This window comes from Netta rufina, assembly GCF_964035555.1.
Source record: "Netta rufina genome assembly, chromosome: 8".
In the NCBI taxonomy this organism is placed as follows: domain Eukaryota; kingdom Metazoa; phylum Chordata; class Aves; order Anseriformes; family Anatidae; genus Netta; species Netta rufina.
Window position 1 is genome coordinate 31,711,110 of NC_140131.1, and position 17,298 is coordinate 31,728,407.

General features: G+C 34.9%; 1 protein-coding gene across 1 annotated transcript in view; it reads left to right on the forward strand.

Annotated features, from left to right (window-relative positions):
* Positions 1 to 208: 208 nt before the first annotated feature.
* The window catches only part of HFM1 (helicase for meiosis 1), a gene marked incomplete at its 5' end in the record, with an annotated part of 36,544 nt that continues 19,454 nt past the window's right edge, over positions 209 to 17,298 (forward strand). Inside the window, 18 exon segments of the mRNA XM_084291519.1 lie at positions 209 to 279; positions 730 to 878; positions 2,197 to 2,518; positions 3,407 to 3,669; positions 4,554 to 4,601; positions 7,216 to 7,286; positions 8,500 to 8,632; positions 10,774 to 10,925; positions 11,354 to 11,449; positions 11,451 to 11,471; positions 11,563 to 11,724; positions 12,178 to 12,378; positions 12,461 to 12,549; positions 13,140 to 13,183; positions 13,275 to 13,376; positions 15,440 to 15,585; positions 16,055 to 16,149; positions 17,016 to 17,149. Coding sequence (XP_084147645.1) covers positions 209 to 279; positions 730 to 878; positions 2,197 to 2,518; positions 3,407 to 3,669; positions 4,554 to 4,601; positions 7,216 to 7,286; positions 8,500 to 8,632; positions 10,774 to 10,925; positions 11,354 to 11,449; positions 11,451 to 11,471; positions 11,563 to 11,724; positions 12,178 to 12,378; positions 12,461 to 12,549; positions 13,140 to 13,183; positions 13,275 to 13,376; positions 15,440 to 15,585; positions 16,055 to 16,149; positions 17,016 to 17,149 — 2,299 coding nt within the window.

A 17,298-nucleotide genomic window follows, 5' to 3' on the forward strand; every position in this document is an offset into this window, starting at 1 on the left:
TTTATCATGAGAGAGATTTGCTTTATGAAGCATCATTAAGGGTACAGTCAAGAGCCCTAAAAGCAAGAATAAGTCTGGAAAAGAAATACTGGCACTTGTATCGCTGATGAGCTTTATGTTCGTTATACAGGTCCAATTCTAGGCATTTCATTTTCACAGTTTTTGTGCTGTCTTTTACAGACTAAAAGACTTGATATTTGATTTAAAAATGTTTAACTCTTCTGACACGGTCTTTTCATTGGATAATTTATTTTATGAAAGACCAGATGCAAAAAAAAGGTAAATCTTTACTGTTAAATATATATAATTGTTTCCCAAGTACTTTCAGACTGTGAATCATTTTACAACTTTTTTGTTGTTGTTTCCTTTTCCCTTTTCTATCTCTTAATAGACATTTGGGGCTAGAAGTTTCCTAGTTCCCAACCCATATTTTGAAATATACATTTTTAAGTATATTGAGGTTTGAATAATGCAGGTGTATCTTCTGGCTATAAGAAATATGGATTAGCAGAAGTTTTGCATCTTAAATTTACTGTGATTAAAAGATTAAAAATCACACTAATTAACCAGCTTTTTTGTTGTTCTTTTTATTATTATTATTTTTAATTATTATTATTATTTTATTATTTAAGCAGGAGAAACAGTAGGTTGTTTATGACTAGTAATTTTAAGCTAGATGTGGAGAGCCTTAAAGAATGATCGTACCTTGCATTTTTATATTAGAGAGAGAGATCTAGAAAAAGAAGAGTCAAACATGTGGTATATTGCACCTGCTCCGGTTATTGGTGAAATTCCAGCAGCAGAGGAGTTACAGAGGGAACTGAAAAAAAATGAGTTGCAGAGGAAGCTGGAAAAAAACACAGCCAGCAATCATATGGGTAAAATATATGACGTTCTTTCTGCATGACTTGACAAATAATTAGCTTGATAGATAATTCCTCCTCTTTATTTTAGTGCTGTGAAATATGAAGTATATATATGAATATAGACAAATAATATATTTTAGTTCAGAGTGATGGTTTTGTTCATAGAAAAGGTTTGGAATATTAGCTGTCCTCTTTGGGCATTTTAAGGCTACAAGGTCACTGTGCAGAAGTGGGCAGCATATGCAGTATGGACAAAATTTTGGCTACTCCAATGTGTGCTATGATGATTGATGGAAAGATGAGAAGCGACTGCAAGAACATAGTGCAGCATGTGCTCCTGATGACCTGTTTCCCATCAAGACATAGAGAGTCTATATGGACCTAACTTCCTTCTCCTCCCCTCTAAATTGCTGTTCAGGAGGCAAAATTTGGAGGTTGTCATTCATTGCTGCTAAGTGCAGTATGCCATCCATCTAAATATTCATAATAACCTTAAGGATTTTTTTTTTAAAGCATGTCATTGCTTTATCACTGTCAACTAGATTTCTGCATTTCTTAGCTGCTGTGCTGATTTACAATATTCTCTCTTTAGGTATTATAGTATTAAAATAGAGTTGTGTTTTTTTTTTTTCTTACTATATGCAAGAGCAAATCCCATCAAGAACTACTTATTCAAGTAAACTTTTTGATGTTTGTGGAAAGCACCAAACAGGCCACTGTAATTTTAAGTTTCTAGACATATAACACTGAAATTAACAGAGGATGGTGATGAACTGTATTTTTCTTAATGAATTTTATACGTACTCTGAACCGTAAGAATATGGTTAAAAGATTACCAAATTTAAGTGAAGGCTGTTTAATACAGCTGCTTCCAATTGCTCATTTCTGCTGTTGCCTCTTGCTTGTATGGCTAGTCAGATCAGGATACTGATCCTAGTCAGAACTAACCCTACAAATCACAATCAGTAGCTAAGATGACTATGAAACTGACTGTCACTGACTTCATTAGGAATTGTGACTGTTGTCTAGAAGTAATTTTAATCTACTGTGTAGTTCTGAGGAATAGCTTTGCTCCATTACTTTGTATAATTAACAGAGAAAGCAGTCCTATTTTTATAACTTTCTAATTGACAAGATATGTATTGCACTTGTCAGCACTGGTCCACTGGTCATAAAATATAAAGTTCTTGCAATAAGATAGGAGAATAAGTTCGGGTAATATATGTGAATTTGGCTACAACAAATCTATGTGGAAGATGTTTAATGAAATGAGTATGTATATGAATGTGAGTGAATATTAATAGAAATAATAATTTATTGTCTATCATAGGAGGGATAAAGCACCAGAAGTTTATACAACAATGCAAGAGTAACACTGAGGATGTAAATGATAAATCTCCAGCATCTGTTCATTTTGGCATAGTCTCTGAAAAAGAAATGCTCCAACTTAGTGTAGGAGAAAGAGAGAAAATAAATTTTCAGCATGAAAATCTAAAAATGGTTTCATTGTTTCTCTCTCCTGACCAAGATAAGTATAAAAGAGGAACGGGGATTTGTCAGCAACCTGATGCAAATTTTTCACAGAGTAAAATCTTAATTAATATTCCAGAAAATGGTGATGATGAGAGTGCCCATGCCACATTAAGAAAAAGGTATGCATCTAGTCAATTCTGATAAATCATCAACTGTCGGAGTTGTATTATTGTTTTAGGTGTATTTGTCAAATGCAGAGGTTTTGATCCTTCAGTACTTTAACAGGGCTCCAGACACTAAGTCTTTTCACCGTAAAGAAATAAGATGTTTGCTTTTGACAATATTGTAGTAGTGTAATAAATGTCTCCTGAGTTCAACCTCTTTTACAAGAAAGGTAAGGATGAGATTTTTTTTATATATATAAATTTTTAATAAATCAATAAATAATACAGGTTCTTCAAAATACCATTTGGAGTTCTTTATGTACTTGGTAAAAAGCGAGAAGACTGAGATCACGTGCTTTTCAGAGCAGAGGTCAGCCAACCGGGAATACCTTGGGCAGTTCTCAATGTAATTTCAGTGCTGCCTGAAAGATGAGGTTTTACAGATTAACTTCTCTTCTATGCACAGCTCTTCTCGGTCTTCAGAACTTGTACGTCTCTATTGTTTTTAGTTATGCAGTGATTGACAGTTAATCTTCTATTGGGATTCAGAGCCCATCTGGACAGGGAGTTGTTTCTTTCCCCCCTTTCCCCCCTTTCCCCCCTTTCCCCCCTTTCCCCCCTTTCCCCCCTTTCCCCCCTTTCCCCCCTTTCCCCCCTTTCCCCCCTTTCCCCCCTTTCCCCCCTTTCCCCCCTTTCCCCCATGAAAGTAAAGTTAAAATGTGTATTGAAAGGAGTCTTCTTTGGGTAGAAGAGTGTCAGACAGATCAACTAAAATTATTTCCAAACTTTTCTTATGATTGTATCTTACTGGTTGTGTTTCTTATATAAATATGTATATTTTTCAAATATTAGAGAAACTATGTAGCATACAACAAAGTAATAAAGATCCTGCATCTTTTGCAGCTTATTTAAACTGTCTGATTGTATGTATAAAAATACAAAATTTAAAGATAGTTCAGTGGATATGAAACAAGTTGATACTTACCTTAGTACAAGTGAAAACATGACAGAAGCGAGAAAAGATGTGTGGAGAATAAAGCATCATACTCCAATAACTACAGACTCAGATTTTACCCTACATGGGGTAAATGATGGGAACATTGCATCTAAAGTAGGATTTCAAATAAAATCGCTTCCTAGTGCTTCAAGGATTCTGGATAAGACAGGTAATTATTATTGCTCTGTTCAAAAAACAAAACAAAAACAAACAAACAACAAAAAAAAACACTCCACTGATCAAGGTAAAGAGTGAAGAACCTTTTTCTGCCAGCTCAAATTAAGATAATTGATTAAATATAGATAAATGATATTACAGTTCTAAGGAACTTAAATGTGTTGTTGCTTAATATGTGCTGTGTAAACAATTTATGAAGAAGAGTTACATTTTCCAAAGCACTAAGTCTTGGACCTTTTTTAAAACTGTCACTCCAAGTCTGTTCCTAAACAATTTGAAAAGGAGCAGCCTGGTCCTTCGATACAGTGGATAGTCTCATCTACATTAAAAATTGATTGTTTATTAGTCATGTTGCTCACACTTGTATTTTTCTAGATTAAATAGGAAAAATGGAGGAAAGTGGTGAGAATTTTGATTAAGTGATTGAATACTTTTTTTAGAAATTCAGGTGGAAAAGTATCTGGGGCCTGGCAAACAAAACGAATGTGAGCCAGCAGCTGCCCCAGCAGTAATGAAGGCCGAGAGTGTCCTGGTCTATTCAGCTCTGATAAAGCTGCACCTCAAGAGCTGTGTTCAGTTTGCATAACTTTTACTACACTTCTCAGATGTCTAGGTACTGTATTAAGAGGCATTTTGGGCCTCTGGTACAAGCAAGACATTCTGAAACTGGAGTGAGTTCAACAAAGGGCCACCAACATGGTCCTTTCAAATAACAAACCTATGTCCTTCCTGTCCTGTCAGCTCCTTTATCAACTCTGCTTTGCTGCAGCCTTGTAGCTCCTCACAGAATGCACAGCTTAGAGTTAGGAAGATATTTTTCATGGATATTGGTTGAGAACAATTAAATCTATTTTTATAAACTTTAATTTCTTTTAGGAACAACAGGAAGAAATTTGGAAATGTTGAGGGCTGTTACAGAAATACGTATCCTTTTATTTGCTGTATCTGATTTATTGAATTTATTACCATGACTCCTACATTTACAAAATTATAGTGGCTAGTTTGTAGCCATAGGAACTCATGCATTATACTGTAATAGTTTTGAATTGTAACGTAATGCTGGGAGTTGAATGGGAATTTATGCCTGGGACCTCCAAAGCTAGAATGAAAATAGAATAACTTATAAATAGATCATTCATCACCAAGCAAACTTATTCTTATTTCAAACATGTATATTTTATCCTCAAAATTACTTATTTTTAAAATGTAAAATTTAAAATTTTTAGTTTGGTAAGAATTGACATAATTTCCAAAACAAGTAAGAACTCAGTTGTTCTGATGTTGCCAATTGCAGATAAAGTTCCTCTTTTTGAAAGTGGGTCATTTATTTAGAGGGATAATTTTAGAGAAGCCTTTTTAAAAAATCCTTGCTCACCTTTACTTTTTTTCTGGTTTTATTTCATTATTTTCTTGTATTACTCTTTTTTTTTTTTTTTTTTTTTTTTTTTGAGTCTTTTAAAATGAATACAACAACTTTTTAAGGCCTCAGCTGTTCATTGTTTTTGTGACTGTTGGTGTTACATCCGACTGTGTTTGCATCCATAGCCTGATTGGATGGTTGCAATTAGTCTGCTTGTGTGGCTTCAGTGCAAGTCCAGACAAGGATAATCTCATTTGTTTGGATCGTAAGGAAACAATGCTCTCTTTACTCTTACTTGTATTTTAGATAAAAATGCTTTTGTCTGGAAAATATGGAAAATACACAATATTTGCAGTTGAAAATACCTTTAATAGCACTATCAGCATTAAGAGATTGTAGGTGAATTTCTTTACTACTGTTACAACTGGGTAAACAATATTACGCTGTTGAATGTGTTATATTACAAATATAATGTGGCAATTGGCACTTCAGATATGTTAACAGCAGTGCTCTGCTTGCTCCTTCAAATGCTTTCACATGTCATAATTGTATGCTGTTCCATGCAACTTATTCCAGGGAGAAGGTTCTCAATTCATGGTATAGTCCTGAGACCTCTCAAATAGGGAGTGGTTTGTTTTGTTTTTTCAATGAAGTGCAATATTTGGCACACCAAGAATCAAATGAAGATATTAAATCATTTAATAAGTTACTTTCTGGTATTTTTTTGACAAGCTTTTATCAATTAAAGTTTGTAGCATGTTTTTTAAATTGGCATTTAAATTGCAAGGTAGAGATGCATTTCACAGTTCTAAAAGAAATTTTATAATGCTTATGGAGCAGATTATCTTGACTGTCATCATGCGGCACTTCCAGGGCAAGCAGGTGATCAGGCCCAGTCAGCATGGGTTTATGAAAGGCAGGTCCTGCTTGATGAAACTGATCTCCTTGTATGACAAAGTGACGCGCTTGGTGGATGAGGGAAAGGCTGTGGATGTGGTCTACCTTGACTTCAGCAAGGCTTTTGACACTGTTTCCCACAGCATTCTCCTCAAGAAACTGTCTGCTCATGGCTTGGACTAGTGTACACTTCATTGGTTAAAAACTGTCTGGATAGCCAGGCCCAAAGAGTCGTGGTGAATGGAGTCAAATTCAGTTGGAGGCCGGTCACTAGTGGCGTCCCCCAGGGCTCAGTACTGGGGCCAGTCCTCTTTAATATCTTTATCAATGATCTGCATGAGGGGATCGAGTGCACCCTCAGTAAGTTCGCAGATGACACCAAGTTAGGTGCGTGTCGATCTGCTCGAGGGCAGGAAGGCTCTGCAGGAGGATCTGGATAGGCTGCACCGATGGGCTGAGGCCAACTGTATGAAGTTCAACAAGGCCAAGTGCTGGGTCCTGTACCAGGGGTGCTAGAACCCCAAGCAGAGCTACAGGCTGGGAGATGAATGGTTGGAGAGCTGCCAGGCAGAGAAGGACCTGGGAGTGATGGTGGATAGTCAGCTGAATATGAGCCAGCAGTGTGCTCAGGTGGCCAAGAAGGCCAACAGCATCCTGGCTTGTATAAGAAGCAGTGTGGCCAGCAGGTCTAGGGAAGTGATTGTCCCCCTGTACTCAGCTCTGGTGAGGCCGCACCTCGAGTGCTGTGTTCAGTTTTGGGCCCCTCGCTACAAGAAGGACATCGAGGTGCTAGAGATTGTCCAGAGAAGGGCAACAAAGCTGGTGAGGGGTCTGGAGGACAAGTCATACGATGAGCGGCTGAGGGAGCTGGGGTTGTTCAGCCTGGAGAAGAGGAAGCTCAGGGGTGACCTTTTCGCTCTCTATAGGTACCTTAAAGGAGGCTGTAGTGAGGTGGGGTTGGTCTATTCTGCCACGTGCCTGGTGACAGGACGAGGGGGAACGGGCTAAAGTTGCGCCAGGGGTGTTTTAGGTTGAATATTAGGAAGAACTTCTTTACTGAAAGGGTTGTGAGGCATTGGAATGGGCTGCCCAGGGAAGTGGTGGAGTCACCATCCCTGGAGGTCTTTAAAAGACGTTTAGATGTAGAGCTTAGTGATAGGGTTTAGTGGAGAACTTGTTAGTGTTAGGTCAGAGGTTGGACTCCGTGATCTTGAGGTCTCTTCCAACCTTTACAATTATGTGACTCTGTGATTCTGTTTTCACTTCCTTAATGCTCTGAAGCGACCCAATTTAGAAGTATTTTTAAGGAGTTTCCATATTTTAACTATGCACAGTCTAAAGCTTTGGATGACGTAAGTATGAAATGTTTGCTGCAGCTGCAAGTAGTACTGTGTAGATAAATACATTGTGCAAATGTAAATGAAACTTTAGAACTTAAAAGGGGTTAGAAAAGTACAATATATTTCAAGTCTCTTCCTGGAATAGATAAGCAGAATTGAGCATAGCAGAGAGATGAGAAGAACTTCTTAAAATGTGTTTCTCAAATGCATTTGTGTGAAGTTGTGAATGACAAGTATACTTACACATACAGATTGCCAGTATCCTAAATTATTTTCAAAGGAAAATTAAGCAGATCTTTAGAGAAGGGTGTTCTTTTAGAAAAGTGGTATTTGTCCATCCTTTCTTTTTATCAACTATACTTTTTCTTTAAAACCCCAAACTGATTTCGAAATTAACCAATTTGAGGAAGATTGTGTTACGGGTTTTGCAGAGAGAGGGGAAATCAGAGTCTCATCAGTGAGGATTATACATCATATATAAAATATATATATACATATACATCATATATATACGTCATATATATACATCATATGTAAAATAATCTTGCATTACTTTTTTTTTTTTTTTTTTTTTAAGTAACTATAACAACAGTAAATTTTGCTTACAGCAGTGGTTTTCTGTTATTCTATGAACAGAGTTGTCAGGGCAATCATTTTGGGGAAAAAATTGAGTGACTTATGTTTTAGTACTACTAAATATAAACTTGTTTGCAAAGTACAAGGAAGGACAAGGTTTGCCTATCACTTACATATAAGAGATGAAGTTGGAAAGAAAAGTCATCATATTAAAAAGATAATGGTCATGCCTTTTTTATTGTTGAGCTGGAAAGATTCAGCTTTTTAAAATTTCTCTGTTTGTGAATGTTACAAATGATTATTTAACAAAAATCAGCAAAGATTTCATATGCATATATCATCGATTTTTGTGTGTATGTGTGAGCATTGAAGAAATGGAACTATAGAGAAAGAACAGTGGTAATTCCTGCAAACAATTGTTTAGCAGTATTGTTAGTGTCACTCATTTACGTTTCCATGACAGTTGCATAGCAAAAGACATTCTTTCTCTTGTTGTAATTTAAAGCCCACATCTAATACAAAATTAATTAAAGAACTACCAGCTATCAGTGTATTTTGTGTCTTTTTTACCTAGAAGATGTTTTTACAATGTATGGATAGGTACAATGAATAGCTGCGTTGCATTTACTTCTATGCCATTCCTTCCTAGCTTCTTTACACAGATAGAAATTTTGTGATTTGTGCTCCAACTGGCTCTGGAAAAACTGTGATGTTTGAACTAGCTATTACCAGATTACTTATGGAAGCCCCAATGCCTTGGTTAAATATTAAAATTGTTTACAGTAAGTATTATGCAGCTTTAATCATTTTGATGACAACAGTAGAAAATGTCATTCTGTAAGCACGGAGATCTGGATCGATTGTTTAAATAATACTGAAACTACTTAAGTAACAGCACTGTATAATTGTAGTGGCCATCACTGCCTAGACAAATAAAAATATTGTAAAGAGTTTATCCTCTGAGAAAGCAAGATATACCTGAAAAAAAGAGAAACAAAGGAAACTAAAACAAATTCTCGTCAGAGCCTGAGCTGAAGCAATATCTTTTGTGTACGTGTCATTTTCTCTGATAAAAGAATCACTTTTTTCAACATTTGTTTATCTGGCAAGGTTTCATGCTGTTGCTTTCTGTCTACTAGTTCAAAGGCAACAGAGCCATGGTCTTCATGAGTTTTAATTGATCTGTATATAAACTAACGAAAATACTTAAAGATAGTCACATCTGTAGACCATTACTCTTTTTCTTCCTGGAGAGCTACATTCGTATCATGTAAAGCAGATGAGATGGGTGGTTTTGTCCCAATGTTAGTTAATTCATACAGTGATATATTTGTTAGTCTTGCTATTAATGTTTAATCTTTATTTTACAAATGTTTCAGCTTTGTTTGTAGTCTTTTTTTAATTTCAGTGAGTTAAAATCCTTACAATAATGCTAGTGTTGACACAGAGTTTACTGTGTATTGTAAAGAGATTTTTTTATAAACAGACACATACTGTAGTTTCTCTAAGCACTTCAGTGTGCTCTAAGACTTTTAATTGTATTGGTAGAAGTGATGCTAATCAGCTGGTTAGAATTTTCAGTAAGGGAGTATTTATGTGCTGGAGGAATTAGATCTGCTGACCTTTCCTAGTACAACAACGATGAAGAACAAGATATGCCTGTTTTTGTGAATATTGGAACGGAGGCGTTAATCAGAGTATGTACTGCTGGAGGATTATCCAGTAGCCAGTTTGTCTGTGGCCCAATGTATGTGAATTAGCGTGTGGTAGTTCTGTAAATTAGGGCTGATAACCAATAGCTTTAACGTGCTAAGGATTGGTGGCTGAATTTTAGGGGGCAATTACTACTTTCTTGCATTCTGCCTCATCGCTAATAGAAAATTACTCTTGCAATTTTATGAACTTGCTGCTATTTTTATCAGTTTTCTGAAGCTAGTGATTTCTGCTTCTGTATAGGCCACTGGTAATCTTATGAGGTTTTACACCTTTTTTTCTGTAGCAGAAACTGGTTCTTCAAATCGCTTCATCTTGTGGATCAGTTGTCAGCTGACAACAGAAATGGATCATATTCCAGTGGCTTTAAGTAGCCATAACTACAAGATCTATTTTATTACTGCTGTTTTCAGATCACTGGTAGATCACTTTTTTTTTTTTTTTTAACATAAATTGCTGCATTTTCCAATAGTTTACCTATCCAGTATAGACTTTCATGTGTTGCTAGTATCAGTCCTTGTAGAGAATAACTTCTGTCTTCTAGAAATTAACCTCCATCTGCACAAGTATAGTATGTATCTACAGGCCAGAGGGGGAGGGGAGGGGGGAAAAAAAAGTAGATTGTTTTAGGAGTCCATTCATCAGGACCAGCATTGCTCCTACCTCCCATGTTAGCTGGTATGACACTGACTACACTTAACTGTACACATGGTTTAGATAGTTTTTTGTTTCTTCTACTATTCTGTCGCCTGCTTGTGAATGGTTTCTCATTTATAACCCCTCATTGTCTTTGAATACAGAGCGCTCATATCATTCTAAATAGGAAAAAGGTTGGTATTTGTATGATCTTTCATTAAAAAGATCTATTTCATGTGGTTTCGTATGTCTGTGAGAAAACCTTTTGATAACTGAGTGCTTATTGTTTCCATATGGAACTGAAGAAAAAGTCAGGATTAAGAGAGGGCATAAATAACCTTAATTAAAGGGTTCTGTTTCCAATTGCTGATAGGGAAGAACCGTGGCCCAAAGCTCAAAGTTGATCTATACATAAGGGACAGGATAATCATCCAATTATGAATGTTATGGTTTGGGGAGCAAAGCTGAAAATTGAAGAATTAAATGCAAGAAGACATCTGCATTTAGCATTTTTAGCAATACAGTTGAAGATTTGGTGTTTATGACGTAACTGATCATTTTGTGTTGTTTTTAGTGGCTCCAGTAAAAGCTCTATGCAGTCAGCGTTATCATGACTGGAAAGAAAAATTTGGACCTATAGGACTCAACTGTAAGGAACTGACGGGAGATACAGTGATGGATGACTTATTTGAAATACATCGTGCTCACATTATTATCACTACACCTGTAGGTTTCAGTCCAAATTCTTAAAAACAAAACAAAACAAAACCACTAGAAAAAGCGGACATTACTGGTCTGATTGTATGTTGTCACATCTGATATTTATTTTTTTGTAGTGAGTACTGATTTGCAGAATTTATGAGTACTAATGAGAACTAATGAGTAGTGAGTTGCAGAACAATTTTATGATCTTTGTACTTGCCTACAAATTGTTGTGCATGCTTCTGGTTCACGTAAACAGCATGTAATAATGTGTCAGATGAAACATACATTTGCTTGATTTAACTGATTTAATTTAAAGATTTATTAAAGTTTAGTTATGCCTGCATGTCCTGTCATGCAGAGATATGCTCTGATATGCTATGTCAGAGATAGCTCTGACATACGCTGGCCTTTCAAAGATTTTTCTCCTCCTGTCTTTTTTTATCTTGTAGGAAAAATGGGATAGCATGACTAGAAGGTGGAGAGACAACTCTATAGTTCAGCTTGTACGACTGTTTCTCATTGATGAGGCAAGAAAAATAATGATTTTTATATGCTATTTTTGTTCCTGAAGATGTGTTAGAAAATAAAACATTTATTTAACACATGTATAGAGTATTACTCAAGAAATATTTTGCAAATGTTTTAAAATTCCTAATAGGTGCATGTTATAAAGGATGAAAGCCGTGGTGCAACATTAGAAGTTGTAGTCAGTCGGATGAGGACTATTCAGTCTTCTCTTTGGCGTCTTTCAGAGAATCATGACGTTGTTCCTCCCTTGAGATTTGTAGCTGTTTCCGCAACAATCCCAAATGCTGAAGATGTAAGATTTATATTTTAATAGTATTTTAATTAATATAGTTGCATTTTATTAAAAAAAAAAAAAAAAGTAGAGTTCTAAATAAATATCAATAGATACCAAAGTTGTCATTTTGAAGCTGTCAGATAATTGCAGCTTTGTGGTTGATGTTAACTTAATAAATGACCTTCAACCATAGGAAACTATCAGCTAAGTATGGCTATGCTTCTGTTTCAGATTTCTATGATTTTTGTCTTTAATATAAATCTAAATGGACTTGAGATTTCAATCCAAAGTAAAATGGTTCAGTAGAAAGTAGAACTTCCACTGGTTTTCATGCTAAAAGTATGTGAAATGTGTTAATAGTTTATAGGTGACAAAAGGTAAGTTAATTACTGTATAATGCCGTTGAGCAGAGCATGATTAAAGGCAGAAAATTATTATTTAAATTTAAATTCTGTTTCTTCTTTTTTAAAGATTGCAGAATGGCTTTCAGATGGTAAGATGCCTGCTGTATGTCTGAAAATAGATGAGGATCAGCGACCAGTGAAGCTACGCAAAATTGTTCTTGGTTTTCCTTGCAGTGATAATCAAACAGAATTCAAATTTGACTTAACTCTTAACTACAAGATAGCGAGTGTTATACAAACATACTCTGAACAAAAACCAGCACTTGTGGTACAACATCTTTTTTTAATCGCATTTATAATTTTCTTACCAAAAAGTGTTGATTCAGAAAAAAATATTTTCTTACTTACAGTTTTGTGCCACAAGAAAAGGAGTACAGCAGGCCGCTTCTGTTCTTTCAAAAGATGCCAAATTTCTATTAAGTATAGAACAGAAACAAAGGTATTTTTATATTGAAATTTTTATTAAGTGTTTATGTATTCTAGTAAACTTGTGAAATCTGTGAAGCTGTTGACCTAATACAGTTTCCAGCAGAGGAATGTTTCTATATGTCTCTGTTGCTTTCCCTCTTTCTCACTTGCATTTCTGCCAGCAGTATTTATATCTGATTTCACCTTCTGCATCCAGTTCAGAGCTAGATTGTATGTTATAACTTGGAAAGATGACTGGACTGGAAAGGGTGCATTGGCTCCTCTAGAGAGTCAGTTTGTTTGCTTTGGGAAAGGTGGTGGTTATTCCAAAGAATGTGTAGGTAAAAAGTTATTTTAAGATGATATCCTTCTGATAGGCTAACATGTATTTATAAACTAAGAACATCTTTAAAAAAGCACAAAGGCACTAGGAATATGAGAACGTATGTAAAATAAATGTACATGTCAAGGAATACATCTTAAAACCTTAAAAGGCATAGTTGTGTATTGTTTCATGTGAACCTTATATCTTAGCGTTTTAAATGTACTCTTTGCATATTCTGCCAACGTTAGTGAATCTGCTTTGCGATTCTGAAGCACTTTTTTTTCTTTGTTGTGTAGATTACAAAGGTCTGCAAATTCATTGAAAGATTCTAAGCTCAGAGGTAAATATAACCTACCTCTTCTCTGCCTTGTGAATGAAAATTTGCCTGAGTAAACTTAGTCAAACAATGGACATAATTATTTCATTATCAGATCTTTTAATGTATGGTGTGGCTTATCATCATGCGGGTATGGAGGTGTGTGACAGAAAAATAATTGAAGGAGCTTTTACTGTTGGAGATTTACCAGTACTTTGTAAGTCAATTTAACTTTGAAAGTCAAAATGTTAATGTATTCTGAGAAGACTGTAGTTTGGAATTGGGGATTCTACTGTTTCCATTGTTACTTTGTGAAATCCAAAAGTTGTTATTATGTTTCACATGCACTTCTACTCTGTGAGTGTACAGACACATTATTACTGAAAACCAGAGAACTTTCCTTCTTTTCAACATACACAAAGGTCATCCTTGCTCTTATGTTTCTATAGGGCTGGCCTAGATCCATTTCATTCTAGTAGTGCTGAGCAGTCCTCTGCTACTATGTCCTTTTTCAGCTTTCACATTATGTTTTCTTGGTTTGTCTTTTGCAACACTGGTTCCCTGAAGATAAACTTGTACTTTTTTTCTCCTTAGACAGGCAAGATTCCATTTTCGAGCCCCCCATGCAAGGTGTTTTGATAGTGTGGTTGCTAAGAAAGATTGCACCTGCTGTTACATAGAATGAGAAGGTATCTGTTTGAGACTTGATAGTCTCATCTTGTCCAGGCCTTCACTTTTCACATCCAGAAATTCAGACTCTATAAACTGCTTGTGTGGTTCACATACAACAATGAAAGATTCATGGATTTTTCATTTCTGTACAACAGTCCTGACTCACTGAAATTTTAAGGTAGATCCCTTTACTATGATCTGGCAAAATTCCCAGTTGTAGTACCCATCCTATTAAAAAGTCTCTCTGTATTCTTGTGATCTGCTGTACTGGAGTTGTGCATATGGCTTTGCCAACTGCTGTGCCATTTCTGAAGTCTCAGGAGACAGTGGTTGTACAATTGCTCTTAGCAAAATGAACAGGAGACCCTGTGCCACTGCTCAACGCAGTCTATGTACATATTGACTACCACTAAAAGAATGCAAAGGTGCTTACTGATACTTGAGTTCTTTGAAATGTGTGTTTTGTATGAACATTTCAGAATAATCTGAGATACTATAACTATACACATTCATACAACTGAAAGTGGGCATTTTCTGCCTCATGTCTCTGAACGTGAAGGGGAATGGTTTTTAACACACTTCTACAAGTAATGCAAAGGGAAGAAATTTTAGGTCTTGAGTGTAGATATACTCACAGTGGGTATATATATGTGGACTGTAGTTTGAATTGCACTGGTAAGAAACTTTCTTTGCAACTTTTTATGTGGTTCATTTTGCTCCAACAGACTTCCAGCTTGCCTATCTAGACAGTATGAAAACCACTATTATTCTTGAGAAGGGAAATGGCTGTGGCATTAGTTTACATTGGATCCTTCTTTCCTGATGTACCTGTGACTCATTAATTATAGCTCTCCTTTAATTTCTGAAAACAGTTGGTGTGTTTAACAATATTTTGTTTTTCTAGTGGAATAGTTGTATCCATTGGCCTGTATAGTTGACTTTCCATGCTGAATTTCTGTTAAAGAAAGTAAATTTAAAAGTAGTAGAGGGAGATAATTTGCACATAAACAAACACGGCTGGTGTTTTTCCATGTGAGAGTATGTATTGGTAAAGTATTATGATAGTATTGGTGATGATTGTGGTTTGGTGCCATGAATATAAATAATGCTAATGACTGATGACTTGAAAAAAGTTCTTAAAGATACTAGTCACTATGAAGGAAGATAGATATGTTTCTGTATTCAAATTTCTATCCATGAAGAATTATGGATTTTGTTTCTTCAGTGTGTATGTGCTTTATTGAAGATGGATTGCATTCTGGATGATCTGTTAAGGAATGTTTAAATAAAAATAATTAAACAGGTATTTAATAATTAAACATTTATTTAATATTTAAATATTCACTTTTGAACAGATGTATTCTGGTAAAGAATACTTGATAACTGAATGCGGATGATCAGATACATACTTTTTATTTTAATGCAAATACATGTCTGTTCTAGGTCTAATTATTTCTGGTGCAAAATGTCCTTGCCTTCCACTGAGTTTACAGGGAAGCAAGAGCTCTTAGCAATGAAAAATTAGGCCCTTATTTGCTGCTTATTTATTATCTGTGAGACGTGTCAGTGGTGTTCACCTTGAAGTCAATATACTTTGATCTGATCTAGTTACTACTAGCACCTTGGCTATGGGAGTCAATCTACCTGCACACCTGGTGGTTATAAAATCCACAATGCACTATGTCGGAGGGATGTTTGAAGAGTACAGTGAAACTGATATTCTGCAAATGATTGGGAGAGCAGGAAGACCTCAAGTAAGTTAATGCTGTATGAAGAAACAACAATACCAAAAAAAATATTGCAGCATTTGTTTTTTTAGTTATTTTTTATTAACAGTTAAATTATATCTGGGTAATATCTATTAGAGAAAAATATGTTTGCTTTTGTACTGTCTGTTAAAAAGCATTGCTTTACCTTGCTCTAGAAAAAGATCTGAAGATTGCATTTGGTTTGTGTAAGGAATATGGATTAGAGGAAAAAATAGGAAATTGACACAAAATTTAGAAATTGCATGATAAAAAATCTAGAGTATTTATTAGCATAGAGCACAATGTACTTTTGTTCTCATAACATCAGAGCAAGAAAGCATCTAATTAAGTTAAAATAGGAACGGGGGGACTGGAAGCACTGTCTTCATAAAGTTCTAATTCCTTTTGCTTTCACAAAAAGAGAGGGTTGTTTTTTTAATTTTGTTTTACTTTTTTTACTTTTTTTTTTTTTCAGTTTGACACTACAGCAACAGCAGTCATTATGACTCGTTGGAGTACAAGGGAGAAGTATATACAGATGTTAAATGGTGCAGATATAATAGAGAGCAGGTAACTGATTTTTCATAAGACTATATAAATGGTAGTAATGTTTCATTATTTCTACAGAAGGTGTTTTTTCAGGATTTTTGTGTCTGTTTAGAAGAAATTTCAGAATCCAAAAAAAGCAAATCAAGCCAAGCTACTCAGAAATAAACAGCTTTTGTTTTAAAAGATAAAAACAACTTTAGGTCATCTTAAACTTAACAGAAGAGAAGTTAGATGTAGATTCCTGCTGGAAAATTTAACGAACTGAAATAATACGTATTGCAAAGACAAACAGCAAGAGTAGAACCCAGATCATGTCTCTGAATCTTTCGACAACAGAGTCTAGAAAGTACTAAACTACAGAATTCAGTTGAGGTGAACATCATTTCAAGAATCAAATATACAGGAAAGTTAAGATGTTAAAGGATAAAACACAAACTTTTGATCATGTTATTATTTTAAAGTTTCATTTTTAAAATATATTCAAAATATCAACACTGTGCTATAACTTTTAAATGTTTTAGAAAAATGTTTTAGAAAAATGTTTTAGAAAAATGTTTTAGAAAAATGTTTTAGAAAAATGTTTTAGAAAAATGTTTTAGAAAAATGTTTTAGAAAAATGTTTTAGAAAAATGTTTTAGAAAACTTTGTTTTCTAAATAATTATGAAAAGTCACAGAATTTTTATTTTTATTCAACTGATGTTAAGCCATAACTTACATTTTTGATTATTTACATATTCTTTACTATTTTCTAGTGATTTCACTGATTAAAGTGAACAGTTGACAGAAAAAAGAAATCCAAAATAGTTAGTAACAAAATAGCATATTTTGTACTACTAATTGCTGAATATACTTACAGGTTTTTTTTTGGTTGATTTGTTTTTGACAGCTTGCACAGGCATCTTGTCGAGCACTTAAATGCAGAAATAGTGCTGCATACTGTCACAGATGTCACTGTAGCTTTGGAATGGATACGATCAACCTTCTTGTACATTAGAGCTTTAAAAAATCCAACTCATTACGGTTTGTTTGTAATTGATCTAAATTATGACACAAGCAAGTGTTAGATCAATATTGTTTGTTTCTTTTTTTTTTTTTTTTTCTTCTTTTCTTATGGACTACTGTTTTATATGGGGTTGAAGACGATGTGTTATGTGGCCTGTAACATTTCA